At 34.9% G+C, this 21,261-nt stretch overlaps 1 protein-coding gene across 5 annotated transcripts in view; it reads left to right on the top strand.

The window, feature by feature from the left end:
* Exoc6b (exocyst complex component 6B) overlaps nt 1-21,261 on the top strand; it is a 556,197-nt gene that overhangs the window by 254,298 nt on the left and 280,638 nt on the right. For all 5 annotated transcript variants that reach the window (XM_074049965.1, XM_074049961.1, XM_074049962.1 and 2 more), the window contains 2 exons: nt 19,529-19,612; nt 20,045-20,091. In XM_074049965.1, coding sequence (XP_073906066.1) covers nt 19,529-19,612; nt 20,045-20,091 — 131 coding nt within the window. The remainder of the gene's footprint in view (nt 1-19,528; nt 19,613-20,044; nt 20,092-21,261) is intronic.

Genomic DNA, 21,261 nt, shown 5'->3' with positions numbered 1-21,261 from the left:
TCTCCTCCTCAAATAGTCCTTGAAAGTACAAAAATACAAAGGAACCAAAGCTGTAATTCTGGTGAAAAAAAAGTTTATATCTTTTTTCTTCCATTTGGTAGTATTATTTATAGCTGTAAGGTATTTCATAGTCAACATCTGAAACTGCTGGGCCCTTTTAGATTTAGATGCTTTGTATTTTCCATAGCACTTTCACACATACTTTATCTCACCTGAGTCTCATGATACCAATCTGTAATAGAAAGGTTTTATAATGAGTACCTTATATTGACTTGATGTTTGACAGGATTGAGGCCCAGTGAGATTAATTGATCTGCCCAGTGGAACACAGAACCAGTGGTGGCAAAGCTTGGATCCAAGCCTGATCTGAGGAATCATATTTGAAACCTACTTTTACTTTACTGTATTACTGATGTTGCTGTTGTAGGCAAATGCTGTGCAGTTAGTAAAAACACTTTTTCCATAATGATAAATTCTGAGAGTTTTTCTAAATCATAAATACATAGTGTTTTGCATTAATTCTAGTCTTCAAAGTTTGAGGAGAAAGCTATTTATAAGAATTGTAATTAAAGTAAGACTCATGGTAGTTCCTGGATAAAAATACATTGAAAATACCAGTCATGCCCTACTTTCTAATATTGGCAAAGACCTAGAAATCAGATATAAAGACCTGGAGAAAGGCAGTCCAATAAATCACATTGGTTTTGGCTTAGAAAAATGATTGGGTAGGGAGGGATGATGGGCAAACTATATTTAATAGTTTACTCAAAAGACTGGGAGTGATGCCTTATGAGAAACTCTAATAATGTGTTAGTGTTGTCATATAAGGCCTCTTTGGGTCTGTTATGGTTATTTTTAATTAGAAATTACCCTTTCTTTCTGCTGTTCATTCTAGACCTGGCTTGGGAAAATTAGGAGGGGAGGGGCAGGTGCTAATACTGTGTTTTAAAAGGATCACTGCCAGCCCTAAGTTAGGCAGAGCCAAACTCATTTTGTACTAGTCTTAGATCGTCTTTCCTTAAGGTGCCAAATAGCCCTTTATAATGTCAGGTTATTGTGCAGTTTGTTCCAGGATCAGACTTCATTTGGGTCCTCCCATTCAGAAAAGAGCAAACATTTCCCCTCTTTCCAGGCACAACTTTATTATTCCTTTAAAGGAGACCTTCAGATATTTGGCTATTTCAAAAGACCTTTTGTTGAAAGTTTCCATTGAGCATGTCTTCTGAAGCCTGAAGTCATCTCATATAGTAATCTTACAGTTGTGTACTTGGTATTTTCTGGGCGAGGGGTATCATCAGATATTCAGTACCATGTCTGTAGTGACAAGTGGTGGATGATCTCAGGGTCAACAGAGCATTGGTTTTAGAATCATCTTATTGCTACTAGAACTCTGAGTTCCTTTCCAAGTGTCAGCACTGCTAGCTCTAATCCAGGCTAACTCGAGGTATAACTCAAGGACCACTTTTATTCCCATCTGTCAACTTCCAGGAAAGCATTTATTTTTTCTTCCTGTGTTCTTTATCTTGGCATCTGGAAAGTTCTATACAAATCTTTCTTCCATTGTCTGGACTCTTTCTATCCTGATCTACTGAGATTAGTCAGTGGACTCTATGATAACTTTGATATAGATGCCTATGTTACTTTTTATTTCTTTAACAAAAGATAACTAAGGAAATATGTTCATGCATTTTCTAAATGTAATTACTCCTGTTTTAAAAGAAAAGATTAAAAGTTTGAAGAAACCAAATAACTCCCAATTTCACCACAACTTTGGCCTGCTTCCTTGAAGACATTGTTCTTTGGATATATTTGACATATATATATTTTACAAACATTTAATTATATCAACTATGTGCATTTCTTTATAATTTGCCTTTCCCCTTTATCATATGCCACATCACAAATACCTCTTCATGTCAATAAATACACACCCAACATTATTGTGTTTGTTTCTACTATATGGGTTTATTGAATCAGGTGGTATTGTATGGGGGGAAAGACAGATACTAATGGCTGGAACAGATGACGATGATGATGGTGATGATAATGCCTACATCTTTTGAGTACTTTCTAAAAGCTAGGTGCCAGATCATGTAATTTGCATAAATTGAGTCCTTTTTAACAACTCCCACAAGTATGTATTAATAGCCTCGTTTTGTAGGTAAGCAGTTGAGGCAATTAGAGTGATTAAATTGCTTAAGATCACATAGTTAGCAGTAAACCAGGGTGCTAGCCCATAATAGTAGAACCCAAATCCAAGTCATTTTAGGCTTAAATATTTTAAATATTCTTTTTCTTACTGATTTGGTTAATACTTTAGGTAAAATTGTTAAAGCAAATTTAAGGGCATATACATTTAAAGCTTTCTTATACCTGACCCCTCAAAAATGTCATAATTATTTGCATTCCTTAGAAAAAAAGTTGAGAATGGAGTTTTATATTCTTAGCAATACTGACTGTTGCTTTGTTTTCATTTGCTAATTTGGTAGGGGGAAAAATGACACAATAGTCAGGCAGGTGTGGTGGCTCATGCCTGTAGGCTATAATGCCAGCTACTCAGAGACAAAGGCAGGAGAATCTTGAGTTCAAGGCTGGCCTGGGAAAAGTTAGTGGTTAGATAGATCCTGCCTCAAATACAAAAGGCCTGGGGATATAGCTCAGGTGGTAGAGCGCTTGCCTAATATGCACTAGACCCTGATTCAATCCCCAGAATTGCCCGGGGTGGGGGGAAGGGAATGAGGCACATCGTGAATTTCACTTGTATATTGAAAAACACTATTTAGTGATTGGGGATGGGGGTGCAGCTCAAGTGGTAAAGCGCTTGGCTAGCAAACACAGGACCCTGAGGTCAAATCCCAGTACCACCAAATAAATAAATAAATAAAAATAAACACTATTGACTGAAGCCGTTTTTTTCCTAGTGTTTAGATTCATTTCCTTTTTGTGTACACAGGGAATGTTTGTGTTGTATTTGTTAAGATAACTATTTTTGTCTGACATGTGTGTTTTGACCTTCTTCCATCTTTTTCCATATATAAGTTGTTTGCTCCTTTTTATTGTATAGTAGTATTCCATTTTAGGAATTGTGATGGATAGTGAGTTGTTTCTAGTTTAGAGCTTATAATGAATCATGCTGCTATGACATTCTTATGTAAGTCATTTTAATGGACCTAGATACCTTTTCCTTAGAACTGGGATATTCTAGTTATCTTTTTTAAAAATTTGATTTGTAGATTCCCATTGAAGTCAAATGAAATCACCTATAAATTTCAACACTTTTGAAACTTATGGAGATTTTCTTTATGGTTCAGCATATAGTTTACTTCAGTAAATGTTCAGTGTGTACTTGAAAAGAATTTATATTCTGTAATTGTTAGAGTGTGTCATTTTGATCTGCCAGTACTTTGTGATTTGATTTTAACAGTATGTGGGACAACACAGCAAAATTCCCCCATCTAAAAAAAATGACCTAACAACCCTATTGTTATGTATAAAAAAATCATGTCAGATATGATATAAGCAGGTTGAATGTAAAAAGGATGGGTTGAAATATATCCTGCAAATATTGATGAAAGAAACACAGAATTATTTATATTAATAGCAAATGAAGTTGACATCAGAGGGAAAAAAACCTACCAAAGACAAAGGTACATTATATAATGATTAAAGGATCAGTTCATCAAGGTGACACATACCTAAATAAGTATAACCCCAAAACAGAGCTTCAAAATATATGATGCAAAATTGATAGAACTGAAAGGAGAAAAGGACAAATCCACAATTATACTGGAAGACTTCATAAGTTTTCTCTATAAATGACAGAACTGGGAAGGATGTCAGCAAGGATATAGAAGAATTCAACACTCTGGTAAATCAATAAGATAATAAACTAATATTTATAGAACACTTTATACAACTACAGAGGAATGTGTACACATTCCTTTCAAACATATACAAAGTTTAAAAATATTCTGGGCCATAAAACATCTCAGTGAAATTTGAACTCACACATAGATTTCAATCGAACCATACTAGAAATCAATAACAGAAATATAGCAGGAAAATATCCAGACACTTTGAAACTAAATAATATTCTCAGTAATGCCTGGGTCTAAGAGGAAGTCTCAAAGGAAATAAAATTATATACCGAACTGAATGAAAATATAAATTTTTGAGACACAACCAAAGCAATGTTGAGAGTGAAATTTATAGAACTTAAATATTTATATTAGAAAAGAGGAAAAAATCTCAACTCAATAATGTAACTTCTTACCTTAAGAACCTACAGAAAGAGAAAGGCAAAATAACCCCAAAGTGAGTAGAAGGAAGGTAAGAATAATATATAAGAGCAGAAATCAGAGAAACTGAAATCTGGAATCCATAGAGAAAATCAACAAAAGAGAATTTTCTGTTGAAAGATTTATAGAATAGACAAACATTTAGCATGGCTGGCAAAAAGAGACAACAAATTTCCAGTATTGGGAATAAAACAAGGGATATAACTATAGACTCTATAGCTATCAAAAGGATAATAAGCAAATACTCTGACTAATTCTGCACACATAAATCTGATAACCTGAAAAAAAATCAATTCTTTGAAAAATACAAATTATGACAGTTCACACAATATGTGGTTGAAAATTTCATAGCCCTGTGATTCTGAGAGAGATTGAATTCATAATTTAAAAACTAACTCCAAAAATTTCCAGGCTCAGATAGTTTCACTAGAAAATTCTACCAATCTCTTATAGAAAATACAGCTGGAATGTCTATTTTCCAGTTCCTCTTATGAAGCTAGTAATATCTTGACTGCAAAATGAGACAAAGACAGTATGAAAAAATACAGACTAATATCCCTCATGAATGTCGATGCAAATGTCATTTTCTCCCTCTTTGACACTAGTGGGGTTTGAACTCAGGGCCTCTTGCTTGCTAGTCATGTGTTTTACCACTTGAGACACACTCCTAACTCTTTTTGTTTTACTTATTTTTTTAAAAGTGACTTATGTTTTTGACTTGGCTGGCCTGGATTATGATCACCCTATTTATGCCTTCCAAGTAGGTGGGATGACAGGTGCATGCCACCATGCTCAGGTTATTTATTTATTTATTTGTCAGGGCTTCACGCTGGCAAAGCAGTTGCTCTACTGCTTGAGCCACACTTCCAGTCCTATGCTCAGCTTTTTATTGGTTGAGATGGGGTCTTGCTAACTTTTTACCCCAACCGGCCTCTATCTGTGATACTCCCAATGTCAGCCTACTGAGTAACGGGGAATATAGGTTGACCCACTGTGCCAGGCTGAAAATGTCATTAAAAAAAATTAAGTAGAGGGTCTGGAGATGTTCCCAGAGTTGTAGAGTTCCTTCCTAGCAAGTGTGAGGCCCTGAGTTCAAACCTTAGTACTGCCAAAATACTAAGTAGAATTCAGTCATATATAAAAAGAAAATATGACCAATATATAAAATAGCTGGATAATCTGTGAAAAACATTCATATGAATTGATGTAGAAAAGCATTTGACAAAATCCAAAACCTATTAGCATTCTAAAACAACCACAATACCTTGGAGTTGTGGTACATGGCTATAAATCCTAGCACTTGGGAAGCTGAGATAGTAGGATTACGAGTTTGAGGCCAGTTTGTACTACATAGTGAATTCAAGGCCATTCTGAGCTATATAGTGAGAACCTGTCTCAAAAAACCAAGGACTGGGGAAGTAGCTCTGTAGTAGAGTTTTTGCCTAGTATTTGCAAGGCCCTGAGTTTGATCCCTGGCACTGCAAAAACAATAACAGCTTCCTCAACTCGAAGTTGTTTCCAGTGTTGCAAGACAAAGAAAGGAGATAAAGGGCAGATAGAATGAAAGGGAAGACATGTAATTGTTCCTATTTTCAAACAACATGGTCTTCTATGTTGAAGATCTCCCAAGAATCCAGGTAAAACTAGTGAATACTGAGAAGTTCCGCAAGGTGGTAGGAAAAAAAAAAAAACCATGAAAGGTGAGTTCTTGAATACCAGTAGTGAACTTGTAGATACAAAAATTTAAGATATAATACATTTTTATGATTTTTTTTCACAGTTCTGGGTTTGAACTCAGGGCCTTGTGGTTGCTAAGCAGGTGCTCTACCACTTGAGCCATCCCCCTAGCCCTTATTTTTCATGTAGGGTCTCAAAGTTTTTGTCTGTGGGGGGAGAGCAGCCTCAGATGGCTATCCTACTATCTGTGACCTGCTTCGGAACTGGGATCACAGGTCTGCCAACATGCCTGGCTTATTGATTGAGATGGATCTTGCTAATGCTTTTCCCCCGGGTTTGCCTCAAAATGCAATCCTCCATATTTTCACCTACTGAGTAGCTGGAATTACATCTGTGAGCCACTGTGCCTGGCCTATTTTATTTCTTAATAAAAAAGAAATACTTAGATGTAAATTAAAAACAAAGTATGGGGTCTGTATGCTGAAAAATATAATGCTGATGGAGGAAATCAGCAAAGCTGCAAATTGTGAGTTTTACTGTGTTCATGGATTGGAAGACTCAGTACACTCAGGGAAGATACCAAATTTTCCCAAGTTGATGTATAGATTTAATGAAATTCCTAGAAGAATTCAGCAATATTTTTGTAGATATGGACAAGATTTGTATGGAAAGGCAAAAGAACTAGAGTAGCTAGAACAATTCATTAATACAAAAGAAAATAATAAAGAGAGAAATAAGTCTACCCGGTTTCAATGCTTATAAATGTAAAGTTATCAGGACTGGGTGGTCTTGGCAGAGGGATGGATAGATCAATCGAAAAGAATAAAGAACCTAGATTTTTTTTTATTTTAAGTTTTATTGTTTTATTATTCATATGTGCATACAATGCTTGGGTCATTTCTCCACCTTGCCCAAACCCCCTCCATTAACACCCACTCAGCCCCCTCCCCCTCCTCCCAACCCCCTCGATACCCAGCAGAAACTATTTTGCCCTTATCTCTAATTTTGTTGTAGAGAGAGTATAAGCAATAATAGGAAGGAACAAGGGTTTTTGCTAGTTGAGATAAGGATAGCTATACAGGGAGTTGACTCACATTACTTTCCTGTGCTTCTGTGTTACCTTCTAGGTTAATTCATTTTGATCTAACCTTTTCTCTAGTTCCTGGTCCCCTTCTCCTTTTGGCCTCAGTTGTTTTTAAGGTATCTGCTTTAGTTTCTCTGCAAATGCTAGCTAATTTTTCAGGTGTCTTACCTATCCTAACCCCTCCCTTGTGTGCCCTTGCTTTTAACATGTGCTCAAAGTCCAATCCCCTTGTTGTGTTTGCCCTTGATCTAATATCTGCATATGAGGGAGAATATACAATTTTTGGTCTTTTGGGCCAGGCTAACCTCACTCAGAATGATGTTCTCCAATTCCATCCATTTACCAGCGAATGATAACATTTCGTTCTTCTTCATGGCTGCATAAAATTCCATTGTGTATAGATACCACATTTTCTTAATCCATTCGTCAGTGGTGGGGCATCTTGGCTGTTTCCATAACTTAGCTATTGTGAATAGTGCCGCAATAAACATGGGTGTGCAGGTGCCTCTGGAGTAACCTGTGTCACAGTCTTTTGGGTATATCCCCAAGAGTGGTATTGCTGGATCAAATGGTAGCTCAATGTTTAGCTTTTTAAATAGCCTCCAAATTTTTTTCCAGAGTGGTTGTACTAGTTTACATTCCCACCAGCAGTGTAAGAGGGTTTCTTTTTCCCCACATCCTCTCCAACACCTGTTGGTGATGAGAACCTAGATTTAGACCACCTAAACATTTGATAAAATTACAAAAGCAACTGAGCAAATGGCTTTGGAGTATACATCCATAGATTCCCCACCATGAGGAATTGGAACTAATTGACACATTTCATGTGAAAATTACTACACTTTATACAAAGTAGATGATGGACTTAAATGTAAAACTATAAAATCTATAATACTTTTTTAAAAATCAGGGGCTAATTTCATAATCTAAGGGTAGGCGGACAGTTCTTATTTCTCTCTAAAAGCACTAAGCCATAAAAGAAAAAAATTTGTAAATTAAACTTAATCGAACACTTGTGTTCTGAGAAGGACTTTGCTAAGAGAATGAAAAGATATGCTAAGGTGGGAGAAAACATTTGCAAAGTACATAGTCAACAAAGGAGTATAATTTAGAATCCATAAAGACTTTTCAAAACTCAACAGTTAAAAAAAACACCCCAAATAATCCAATTGGGAAATTAGTAAAAAAAAATCTGGGAAACAATTATGGAGGCAGATATAAAGATGTTCACTATCAGTAGTCATTAGAGGACATCAAATTAAAGCTATACTCAACAATCAGTTATACTCCTTTTTAAATTGTGACACCATCAAATGCATGTATGCATTCTTGTGGGAACGTAAAATATAGAATGGTATAGTCACCCTGGAAACAATTTGGCAGTTTCTCAAAAATCTAAGCATGCAACTTTCATATGAAGGTATCCCTGGTCATTTAGCTGAGAGATATGAAAACTTATTTCAGTCCAAAATCTATACTAGAATGTTTCGAGCAACTTTATTCATTATAGTACCAAACTGAACAACTTACATATCTTTAGCAGATGAATGGTTAAATAAAGTATGATATATTCATACTACAGAACATTACTCAGCCATATAAAGAAAAGAATCTCCAGTGATTTGCTCTGAGTGACAAACCGATCCCAGAAGATAACCTATCGTATAATTCCACTTACGTGATATTCTTAAACATAAAATTATAGAAGTGCAAATCAGATTAGTGGCTACCAAGAATCAAGTAGTGGGTAGGAATGTAGAGCAGTGGATATAAAAATGTAGGGCACTGATTGTAAAAAGTCAGCTTGAAGGATCCTTACATTTTTGAAAATGTGCATATTGACTCTATCAATGTCCACATCCTGGTTGTGATATTATAATAGTTTTCTAAGATGTTTGTCATTGTAGAAGTGGGTAAAAGGCAGATAGGATTTGTCTCTTATTATTTCTTATAACAGTATGTGGTTGTATAATTGGTTTATAATAAAAACCTTAATTAAAATTGATCATGGAGCAAATTTTATTCAAGTTTTAGTTTTATTTTTTCTTTTAACCTACGTACTTACATTATTTATCAAGTGTAGACCTTATATTGCCCACTTTGTTTTCAGATACTCTGCCTGTTTTTCTGAACATCTGAAGCTCCGTATGACTGATTTATTTATTCTTTGATTCTAAATTTGCCTGTTTCTGTACAGCATCTGTTAGAGGGGAGGAGACATGGATTTATTTATATAAAATTTCCCCAATCCTCACTTAACTATACAAAGGCTATTTTGTGTGTGTGTGTGTGTGTGTGTGTGTGTGGAATGTGACTTTGAAATGCAGGGAGGAACCATGTGTCTTTAATAAAACAGTCATTACATACATTTATGTATCATAAAAACAACTTGTATAACTTTCAGTTTATAAAGTACTTTGACAGAACCCCTGATTTTGTGATTTTCATAGCATTAATGTCCCTGTATACATGGGGAACCATACAGACTCTATATGGCTAGTACTTTTAATTTAAAATATTTATATGCGACTTTCTGTTTAAACCCATATCTTTCATTCTGAGGACTGTTAAAAATCTTTAATTATCTTCATCTGTAAGATGATGGTATTATTTTTATTTACATTTTTAAAAGCCATTTTTCCCATTAGCTCTTAAGCAATTGTTCCTAGACTATTTGTTTTGACAACATGAAACAGATTAAGAGATTTGTCTGGAAAACTTTGGACTTCCCAAATTGTGAAGCATCTTTGAAATTTAGAAGATGGGCAGGTATGAGTTAGGTTATAAGAGACTTTCCTTAAAAATTGGCAGTGTGAATTGGGGCATGAATAGTAACTTTGGAAATAGTTTTGTGGAGTAAAAACAGAAAAGCCCCTTTTCTTCATTCTTAATTAGAGACTGTCCCTGCTTATTATATGGAAGACAATTCTCTCAATAATTTTTGGTGTCCCATGTTGACAAGTACTTTGGATTACTTCCCTGTTCACATACTCTTTGTATGTAGTCCTTGGTATGCAAGAGACCACTGAATGAAAGAATGGTACTTGTGGGGGGAGATATATAATTTAAATCAGAGTACTTTTCAAAAATAATCCAATAACTTGCATTTAAATTGTTTAATAGTAAGAATTTTATATTAAAATTTACTTGTTAGTTGACTACAAATTGGCTGAGTCATATTCTTTAAATAGCACAAAAGATGCACACTTACATACAGATTATTCAGGTTAGTGTTTCCTTAACAAAAGAATACTTACCTTAAAAGTGAAATTCAGATCTTTCCCTGATCAATTACCCTAATCATAGAGGAAGTCTAGGTTTTTTTCCTAGCCAGGTAAGTAAGTTGTAATTTTAAACAGTTTGGTTTTCTAAGCATGATTAAGACACCATTCCCTTTGAGGTTCACCCTTTCACTTTAAGGTACAACTGTTTATCATCGTGGGTCAAAGGTTATAAAAAGTAGTCATCAATTAAAGCTTTATTGGTTGTAGTTGGTAATGCTATAAAAGGAGCCAGCTGAACTGAATCTGATAATAAAAGACTCTTTGTTAAAATATTTAATAAATTGACACTCTGTCTTGGAAGGGAAAGCTAATTACAAAGGCCACGATTGTTAATCATGTTTACTTTCTTTTAAAGCACAGACTCAGCTACTCCATAATCATTCAACTTCAGCTTGCTTTCTTTATTATCATTAGTGCTTTTTAAATACTGCAGACTGTGTCACTCCCCAGAAGGGATGCTCTTCTGTGACTCACACTTGGGTATAGCAGAAGGAGGAAATGCCAAGACAAACACAGGTTATAAGGGCCATCTTAAAAATAAACAGGACTCTGTTAGAACGTCATACTGCCTCTGCTCTTTTCAAAAAGGGTCAGAAGTTTATGTAGATTCATTTTTTTTTGTAGGCTAATTGAGTGATATCGAGAATTGGGACATTTGGAAGCAATGATATTTTTAATGATAAATTATCTACTAGAGCAATTATCCTTTCCTCATACATAGTTCATTTTCTGAAGTGTTTGGACAATGCTATGACTTGTGAAATTTAGACATTTTTCAGAGCCCTGATGTAGGTAAGTGTAGTTGTGACACATACCTCCATGCCATGAGAATTCTCTGAATAGGTGTTTACATCTGGGAATTGAATGTTTCTAGGTTTAAGCAATAGGGGGCATCTTGGGGTTGTTCTTTACATATGTTTCTGTAGTCTGATCTTTAGGGCAGTTCTAATGAAAGAAAATCCTGCTATGGACCTGCTGTGCAAATTAGCCATGTGGTGAAGTGTAATATCCCGCTGAACATCATTATGGGGCCCTATGAAAAGTACTCCCCTTTACACATGGAAGCAAATTAAAATAGCCCTTTCTTTTTCTTTCTTTCTTTTTTTTTTTAAACTCTGAATAAACCTGTCTTCACTTGGATGCTATGATAGTTAAAAGGGAGTTCCAGCTGCAGTCAGGGTGGTGAAATTACAGACTTCACCTAAAACCAAATGGAAATATTGCTTCCTGTAGACAAAGCCAGAAGAACAATAGTGTTTTGCCTCCCTTCTTCCATTCCCTCCTTTGTTCTTTGTATATGTGTTCTCTCCTTTATAATCTAAGGGTTGTTTTCTGTTACTGTGTGAGAAAGACTTAACCCGCCCTCCTATATGGTGCACACCAGTATCTGTCAGGAAAGACCCACTAGATGAGGGGCTGTTTAGCCAGATAATGGCATAGCATATACCTCATGAAGAGGACATGAAATCTGTCCTATGCCCACTCTTTCATATGGCCCATATGAGGAAATACCTTGGTGTAATTTTTTTTTCTCTGCTAAACAAGGCATGAAGACACCATTAATGTTTAGAAGCATGGGGCTAAGTAATTGTGTGAAATATTCAGGGTGTCTGTGTAGTTGTTCCTTAGAATATGTAGGGGGTTGGTTCCAGTAACTCCTGCTCAATCAAAGTTCCTTATAGAAAATTGCATGTAACTGACACACGTTCTCCCATATACTTTCAGTCATCTCTAATTAGTTGTAAAACCTAATATAATGCAAATATGTATAAATAGTTGTTATGCTGTATTATGTATGGAATAGTAACAAGAAAAATAGCCTGCACATGTTCAGTACAGAGACAATTTGAATATTTGGGGGGGGGGAGCAGGGATATTTTCAGTCCATGTTTGGTTGAATTTAAGCTTTGATAGTATTAAATTTTACTACGTTTACCAATAAAAACACGGCCCCTGACTCGTTTGTCCACATCGAGTGGCAGTATTGTTTGTGTTGCATATATTTATATCTAGACAGGTTTCTGGAAACATGAAAAAGAATACATGTTGCTTGTGTTTTTATTTTTCTTTTTAAACATTTGTTCAGTGGTCCTGGTATTTGTATGGTGAGAGAATGTACCATGTGTTTGAAGAAAGGGAGTTGGGACAGTGTTGTGGAGAATAGGCCAAACCAAATAGTGAGGTTGAAGAAAAGAGTTTTCCATGTAGAATTCAATGAAAGGAATATATACACTATGACAGTATTTATAGGTATGTACCTATATCTCATATATAAAATATATATTTATATGAATATATATGAAGTACCTATTTCAAAGAGGAAAATGTTTGTAAGAGATCACACCAGAAAGTAAGTAATTATTTACAAGTGATGGGATTGTAGATGATTTTTATTTTCTCTTTGCCCAATTTGTGTTGTCTAATTTTTCTACAAGTCACATATTTTATTTTTGTAGTTGGTAATAACTTACAAGGAGATAAAAATTGTGGAAAACAGCTACAAACAAAAGATCTTTTAAAAAGAGTTATTTCACCTATAAACAAAACGGTTTTTAAAAAGAATAATTTCCAGGATAGCCTGAGGAGAAGTGTGTTATTGTTTGGTAAAGTCTAGTGTTAAGAGTAATGATTGGACTCAGGAAGTGATCTCTTCCAAGTTTATCCTAGGGTGTGATATTATACTAAATATTTCAACAAAATGTGAATTTAGTGAATTGAAGGAGATTTTGGAGAGTATTTCTTTCTTTTGTTTTGGCATTAACTAAAGATACAGTATGTGATATGATCAGTTAGCTCTTCTTATATAGTTTGTCCATAACTGAATGGAAAAAAACTTCTTATGGAGGTATCTTTATGTGTCGCAAGCGCTTATGGTTCGTTACCAGTTGAGTACGGGTAAATAGTACTCAGGAGACTCTTACTTCAGAGAACAGGATTTTATTCAAACAAGTCCACATTGTCCTATCCTCTACTACCCTAGCCAGCCAGGAATTTACTCAGGCTTTCCTCAACCCTTGCTCACCTTGTGCCATCTTCTTAGCCGATGAGAGGAGTCCAGCCGGGCTCCGGGGAACCCTTACGGCCAATCTCAGTGGCAGGTCCGGTCTCACAGTTCACCGGTGACACCTGGTCATTGGGAGAAGGGGGCAATGCTCTCAAGTGGCAGCTGCCTCTACGTCAGAGCTTTGGGAAGGCGAGCAATGAGTGGTAGCGAGGCTCCGGTTTTTATGCTTGGTGGTGACCTCATAGTTGGTGTTGTAGGTTTAACCACCTTAGGCTTGGCTCATTTGCATATCGACCTGTCATTCTCTGGCTTGGTTTCTTAGTCCTAACACTAACTAATAATTCTTATTACAACAATTTTCCATACTTTAACACAATATAGCCAATCAATACAACAGCAATCTTATATGTGTTCACCCCATTATGATAATATAGACTTTAGTATTTAGGTTAAATTTCAGACGGGGTATACACATTTAGCACAGAAAATGTTAAACAAAGCCTTACTTGGCTTCTCAGTCTTTCCTTCTTAACTTTTCCAAAATATATGTATATTTTTTGGCAGTAGTGGATTTTAAAGTCAGGTCCTTGTGCTTGGTAGAGAGGTGGCTACCACTTGAGCTATGTCCCCAGCACAATAATATTTTAGATGCATAAAAATCTGAAAAAAAAGCAACTCTACTGATAAATAAGCTAATGATTAACATTTTATCCAAATTTGAGTAAATTTTTCTCCTTTTGTCGGGCCATTTGAGTGAAGTGAGAAATCTAGTTGTCGAGGGATGTGTCTTGCTGCTAAATGCACTGTATCCCTTCCCCAGTGTTTGAAAGCAAATTCTGGTTTGAAAATACAGTTCCAAATTTATGAATACAACAGTCTGTACCTTAGTCCATTCGTTTGCTATAACAAAATGTCATAGGCCAGATAATTTATAAACAATAGTAATTTCTTTCTCATTTCTGGAGGCTGTGAAGCACAAGATAAGGCACTGGCAGGTTTGGTGTTTGGTGAAGGTTGCTTTCTGCTTCCAAGATGGTGCTTGTTGCTGAATCTTTCATAGAGAAGAATGCTGTGTTCTTAAGTGAAGAGATGGAAGGATAAAAACCTACTCCCTGAAGCCCTTTTCTAAGGTCTCTTATCCCATCCAGGAGGGCTCTTCCCTCATAACCTAATTATTTTATAAAGACTCCAACTCTTAATACTACCCTTTTGGTGGTTAGGTTTCAATATATGAATTTTGGGGAATACTTTCTGACTATATCATTTGATGGACCCCTGTGTTTCATGAATTTTCCTCTTTAGGTCTTGCCAGAGAGTGGGGTCATGGGGAAAAGGGTCAAGTGTAGTAGCACAATTTGAATATTCCCTCTATACAGCTCAACCAACTGAATTTTCCTCAAGTACTTTCAACACTGAAAGTACTTGGGGAAAATTTTGCATTTGTACTGTGTACTGACTTTTCTTTTTTTCTATTGTTTAGTGGTACTGGGGATTGTATTCAGGGCCTCATGCTTTCTGGGCAAGTGTTCTACCACTTGAGTCATACCCTAGACCTTTGCTTTTAGGTTTGTTTGCTTTGTTTTTTTTTAAATAGGGTCTTGTGCTAACTTTGCCCAGGCTGGCTTTGAACCATAATCCCCTTGTCTCAATCTCCTGAGTAGCTGGGATTACAGGCATGTGACACTATGGCCAGCCAGACTTTTCTTTTTTTGTCAGTACTCCTTAAATTATACCCTATAGCAATCATTTATACAGCATTTAAATTTTATTAGTTATTCTAAGTAATGTTAAATTATATGGAAGGATATGTATAGGCAATGTACAATACTATGTCATTTTATAAAAGGGACTTTGGCACCCATGGATTTTGGTATCAATGAGCTATCTTCACAAAGGGAAAATTGCAGTGCCATTCAAGACTACAGATAGGAAGACCCTATATTTCACTGGTTTTTTTATTCACTTTAAGAAGTTCAGATAATTAAACACTGATAACTATGTGGTAAGAGATGTTTGGCCATCTTTCATAAGAATTTATTAGGCCTGTTTCTTACTAGACCCTGGAATTAGTTACTAAATTGCTTTTACACAGCTGTGGACCTGGGCACATCCACCTACTATGAAATTCTGTTTCCATAAGGGTATTAGCTCTATAGCCAGATGAATGGTGAGTAAGCTAAAGGGAAGCCATGAATAAAGCTTATAAAATACGTACATTTTTTTTCTCTAAGTCACATCACAAACCTTCCTGAGCATAGGAACATTAGACAGCATTTTAGTACTATAGTTGGGGGTCCATTTCACACAGCAAAATCACCAACAAAAAGCACAAAAATACAAAAAACGTGGCATTGAATAGACGATGAAAGTAATACTTGTTTACAGTATGAAAACTGAAACAAGAAGGCAGAGTATTGTCTTGTTTGACCTGAACTGGGAACATGTGCATTGAACAATTGAAAATTTTCAAAATTCTTCACATGGCTGTGAATGACTATGAAAGACCCTAAGTATTGATTTTGTAGTTACAAACAACTTTTAACAAGTAGGCAAATTGACAAATACAGAATCTATGAATAATGAAGGTCAACTGCATTCTTTTTTTTATGTCCCGACTTACTAAATGATACAACTATCAAACCATTTACCTACATTAGAAATGTTGTACAAGCCTTCCTTTCTTCCCATCTTTTATTGCTCATCTCCTATTATGTACCTCCTTTGATATGCCTTGGATTCTGATTGGCAATTTTGAGCCTAATTTTCCTTCTTCACCCTAGTTTCTACACTACAGTGTCCAAAATTTGTAAAATCTTCATTGTCATTAGAACTGATGTTTAAATAACTTAATTTACATAGCCTTCCAGTCTTACTGCTTATTATCTCCAGACATGGAGAACGTCTTTCAAACATATGGGATATGTGATTCCTCTTATCTTTTGAGTCTTTGTCTCTACTAGGAGCATTCTTTCCCTTTCTCTTTACCTAGCTTACTCTTCTGACTTATTTTTTACTTAGGAGATTAAATTTTTTTTCCAGAGAAGCCTTTTTTGACAGTCTGTTAATCCAATAAACACACACACATACACACATACACACACACACACACACACACACACACACACACACACACAAAGACACCCCACCACTCTAATCAATTGCTTGTTTACTTGCCAGTCTTCCACTGTACAATATAAATTCAGTGAAGATAGAGACCATTCTCAGTACCTACAGTTTAATATGTATCAAGTGATTTTTTTCTGTGATGTGTGTTAATACAAACCTTTATAACATTATAAAAGTGCATAAAGTAAGGGAAAAACAAGCTTTCATTTGCCTGCCTGGTGTTTTATACTCATGTGCTTATGCCTTCAACACTTCTATTTTTATTTATATTTTTTCACTATTAGTGATTGAGAGATCTTTGGTGTTGAAGTGAAACCTCTGTCATTTATCTAGTGACCTATTTGTGAAGAGAAAGGCAGACACTTTACCAGTTATTCAACTGGCCTGGTCAAATGTCTACTTCTCAAATTTCACCTTTATGTTTTGATTTGACAAAATTGGCAGAGGGAATAGAATAATTAAAGGTGAATTTATTTAGCAGACACCAGGAAAATCCAACTTGTTGTGGTAAATGGGGAAGTCAAGCTTATTACATATTGGTCATTTCTTCTGTTTTTATTCTGTTGTAGGAATATTTGAAAGGCAAATCCATATCCAATTTGGAATTAAGTAGAGGTTCATGATTTAGTTTTTATATAGAATATTGTCTCACATATTTTCTATCACTTACAAAAAAGAATCAAATTACTGTCTTAAGGTCTAATTAGAAAGAAAGCTTTCCCTAAATTCTCAGGTAAGTATATCTTGGCTCCAAAACATGTTGAATGTGTAATGTCACATTATAGTAATAAAGGTCCTTTAGGTCTGTTAACCTTAAAATGAAAAGCCCTTCAGTGTATACAGAATATAATTGACATTAATAATCTCACTATGCTATGAAATGGTGACAGCAGGGAATAACTTTAACAAACCAAATAGAAGTTTCCCCTTATTTCTGAAACAGAATCAATTCCTTCCTCATTAACTTACAGAGAAAGAAAGTCCTGAAATAGTTGTCCTAATATTTGATTTCATTTTATAGGTAGGAAAACCTAAGTGTATACAGCTATAATCACTGCAGCATTTGAAGACCTTTGTTTTTAAGCTTCACCAGCACGTAACAAACCATGGCCCATTGGCCACATCCAGCTTGCTGCTTGTGTCTCTCTGGACCATGAACTGAAAATGGTTTTTACCAGATAGACTTTTACCTAACATTTCTTGACAGGTGAAAATTACATGAAATTCTAATTTGAGTTTCTACAAGTGACGCAACCACTTACTCATTTATGTGTTGTATAGCAGCAGAGCACTGCCGACTAGTTGCTCACCTAAAATATTTACTATCCAGAATTTTACAGAAAATGTTTGCCAGCTCCTGACATACATTAGTGTATTTTGCATGATTTGATTTAGTAATTAAAGTTAATTTTGTCAATGCAGAGCCAATTTAGTAATATAACAAGGAAACATGTTGAATAAAGTTCTTCAAATTTAAGGAAATTGAACTAGGTTATTGTATGAACTAGATATTGCAATAGGTGGGTAGGGCTTTCATTTTTATTATTGATTTCATTCTATAAAATAAACACCTGTGTAACGTTTACACTTGCATATTTTTTAGCAGACACTGTTCTAAAAGCTTTTTACTCTTCTAAATTCTCATAATAATCTTGTGCAGTTGGCACCCCTATAAATGAGAAAGCCACAGCACAAGTGAAAGTTAAATAAATAGTGGGACTTAAATTAGTGGAAGGGAAGTTATACAGCTATATATATAGCAATTACCCAGTCAGTAAAGGGTAGAGTCACAATTTGACTAATTGCCTGATTACAAAATCAGTATTCTTTACCTCTATGGCATTCTTTCTTTCCCTTTTTACTTTTGCTTATGTAGAAAAGTCTTAAATTATGAAGAGGATTTTGTCAAAAGTGGGGCATGATATTTTAAAGACTTTGAGCTTATATTAGTTTTGTAGAGTTGCCATAACAAAGTACTACAGACTAGGTATCTTAAAACAACAAAAATTTATTCTGTCCCATTTTGGGAGGCATGAAGTACAAATTCAAAGCATCAGAAAAGTTGTACTCCCTTTCATATTCTGGGAATAATTCTTCCTTACCTCCTTCTAGCTTTAGTTGGTGACCAGCAATACTTGGTGTGGTGGTGTCTGGCTTGCAGCTGCATCGTTCCAATCTCTACTACCTTCATCCCATGTTCTCTCTCTCTCTCTCTCTTTGTGTGTTTTTGATTTTGTATAAAGGCCAACCCTGCATCAGCATGAGGACATTATAATTTAGCTAATTACATTTATAATGGTGCTGTTTCCTACTCAGTTCACTTTCTGACATTGTGGGAAAGACATGGATTTTGGGGAGACACTGTTCAACCCACTACAGAGCTTATGAGTTTAAATGCATGCACTAGATATTGTTCTCTGGGGATCTTCTCATGTTAATCTCAGAAACCTTAAATGTGAAGTGTAAATTGGGTACCAGAAATATTCAGGGCTTTGTTTTTTCTCTCTCTCTCTCTCTCCCTCTCTCTCCCCCTCTCCCTCTCTCTTTCTCTTTTTAGTTGAATTCTGTTCTACATTATATTTTGTTCAGAAAGAATGATTTACCATTCTCAGTTTTGCCTTTTCCCCATTTACTTTTGGTCCTTTGCTTATGATTCATTTGAAAGCTGGTTTTCATTCTGGGCATTTTGCTTCTGGATTGTTTTGTAAGTTTTTTAAGGAACATTTTCTTACCTATTATTATAACCTGTGGGGTGGTTGTATTGCCTTCAGTTTTGTGAATTCGTGATCATCGACTCAGAAATCAGCTTTGGTGTTTTGGTAATTTTATTGAAAAGGTCTTTTATATCCATCCTTATGGTGATTATGAGTAAGGATGGATAAATGGCAATAGTTATTTTTATTTATATTTATTTTTTATGATTATTATTATTGTTGAAATAGATTTTAAGAAATGTGGTACTGCATGAAATTCTAGACTCAGAACTTTCTCTTTTCCCTTTAACTCCACAATTGGTCCAATTCTCTTAACTTATTTCCTTTTACATATTTTACAGGGTGCCCGAGAAACATTTGAGAACTATTACCGAAAACAGAGGCGGAAACAGGCTCGTTTGGTACTCCAGCCTCCATCTAACATGGTAGGTAGTATTACCAACTACACTTTCTGTGTTTTCCCTTTCTTTCTCAGGTATCTTTTGAGTGTGTGTGTGGTTACTGTCATTCTGAGACAACTTTTTTTGTTGTTGTTGGGACTGGGGTTTGATCTCAGGACTTTGTGCTTGCAAAGCAGGTGCTCTACCATTTGAGCCATACTTTAGTCCCTCAGACAATTTTTGATATGTGTTACAGTAAGAATAGTAGCTAATATGTTTTAATTGGTATGTGTCAGCCATTGTTCTATGTACTAGATATTTATTATCTCATTTTATCCTCACCGTAATCATAAGGTAGGTACTGTTATTGTATTTACTTTGTAGTTTAAGGAACTTCTGCTTCAAGAAGTTAAAATGATTTTAATGTTGTCTTAATGTATCAAAACAGAAAAAATAATTTTCTCCTTCTTGTTGTAGCATGAAACTTTAGATGGCTACAGGAAGTATTTTAATCAAATTGTAGGGTAAGTATATATATATATATATATATATATATATATGCATATATATATGTATTAAATTTATATACTTGCAGTTCAATACCTGGACTTGAGAAACTTGCAAAAATAAATAAGGTTTCCTTGAGAAATTATTTTTTAATTCTTAAGAGAAAATTTATTATTATTATTTTATAATATAAAAGGAATAGCCTGTTGCTTTCAACACTATATTCTTAGAGGATACTTTTTGTGGATACAGAAAGAAAAACATTAATTTATAATCTTATTACACTTGATGCTTTTTTTCTCTATTCTTGGTTCCAGTATGGAGCCAAATAATCAGCAAAGTTGGCAAACTTTTTCTAAAAGTACCAGATAGTAAAGTATTTTGGGCTTAGCAGGCCATATGAACTCTGTCTCAACTATTTGACTTTGTCATAGTCTGAAAGCAGCTATATACAATACATAAATGAGTGAGCATGGCTGTGTGCCAGTAAAACAATCTTCATGAAAACAGGCAGTGGGCCAGGTTTATCCAGTGGGCTATAGTTTGCTACCCCTATGCCAAGTACAGATAGTAGTATGAAGTTGTAATTCCCAATAAAGATCCAAATAACAGGCAGCTTGTTGTAATTGTAAAATGATGACTGTTGTTAAAAGAATGGGAAATAAGTTGGATTTTTCAATTGTTTCTTTCTTTCTCTTTTAAAATCAGATTTTGATTGTTTTAGTCTAATTAATAATTTTGATTAAAATATATCATAAGAATTTCCTAATAAAGATTATCTTAACTAGCATAAACATTTAGGCAAGATAATTGAAGGGACATTTTAGATGCATAATAACCAAAAGCTACAACAAGGATGTTGAAAAATAAGTTTGTATTTTTTCATAAAACCTCTATACGTTACATTTTTCTTCACTTTGTTGAGAAAGTCTACATAAGGGGAATTATTTTGATATGTTTTGCTTTTGGTTGTTAAAAATATATATGTTTCAGCTTTAAAATCTATTACTTTCTTGAAGTGTATTGACATCCTGTTTTTAAAAGTATATTGAAATTAGCCTTCATTAGCTATATACATTTCCCCCTTTTAATTAGCTGGATAACATAGTTAACATTAATTGAAATGTAACTCCATTTTCTGTCGATGTGGTTCAGAATATATGATCATAGACATAATTATTAGTCTA

Source organism: Castor canadensis, chromosome 12 (assembly GCF_047511655.1).
Source record: "Castor canadensis chromosome 12, mCasCan1.hap1v2, whole genome shotgun sequence".
NCBI lineage: Eukaryota > Metazoa > Chordata > Mammalia > Rodentia > Castoridae > Castor > Castor canadensis.
The sequence above is the reverse complement of the archived record's forward strand: the minus strand, read 5'-3'. Positions and strand labels throughout refer to the sequence as shown.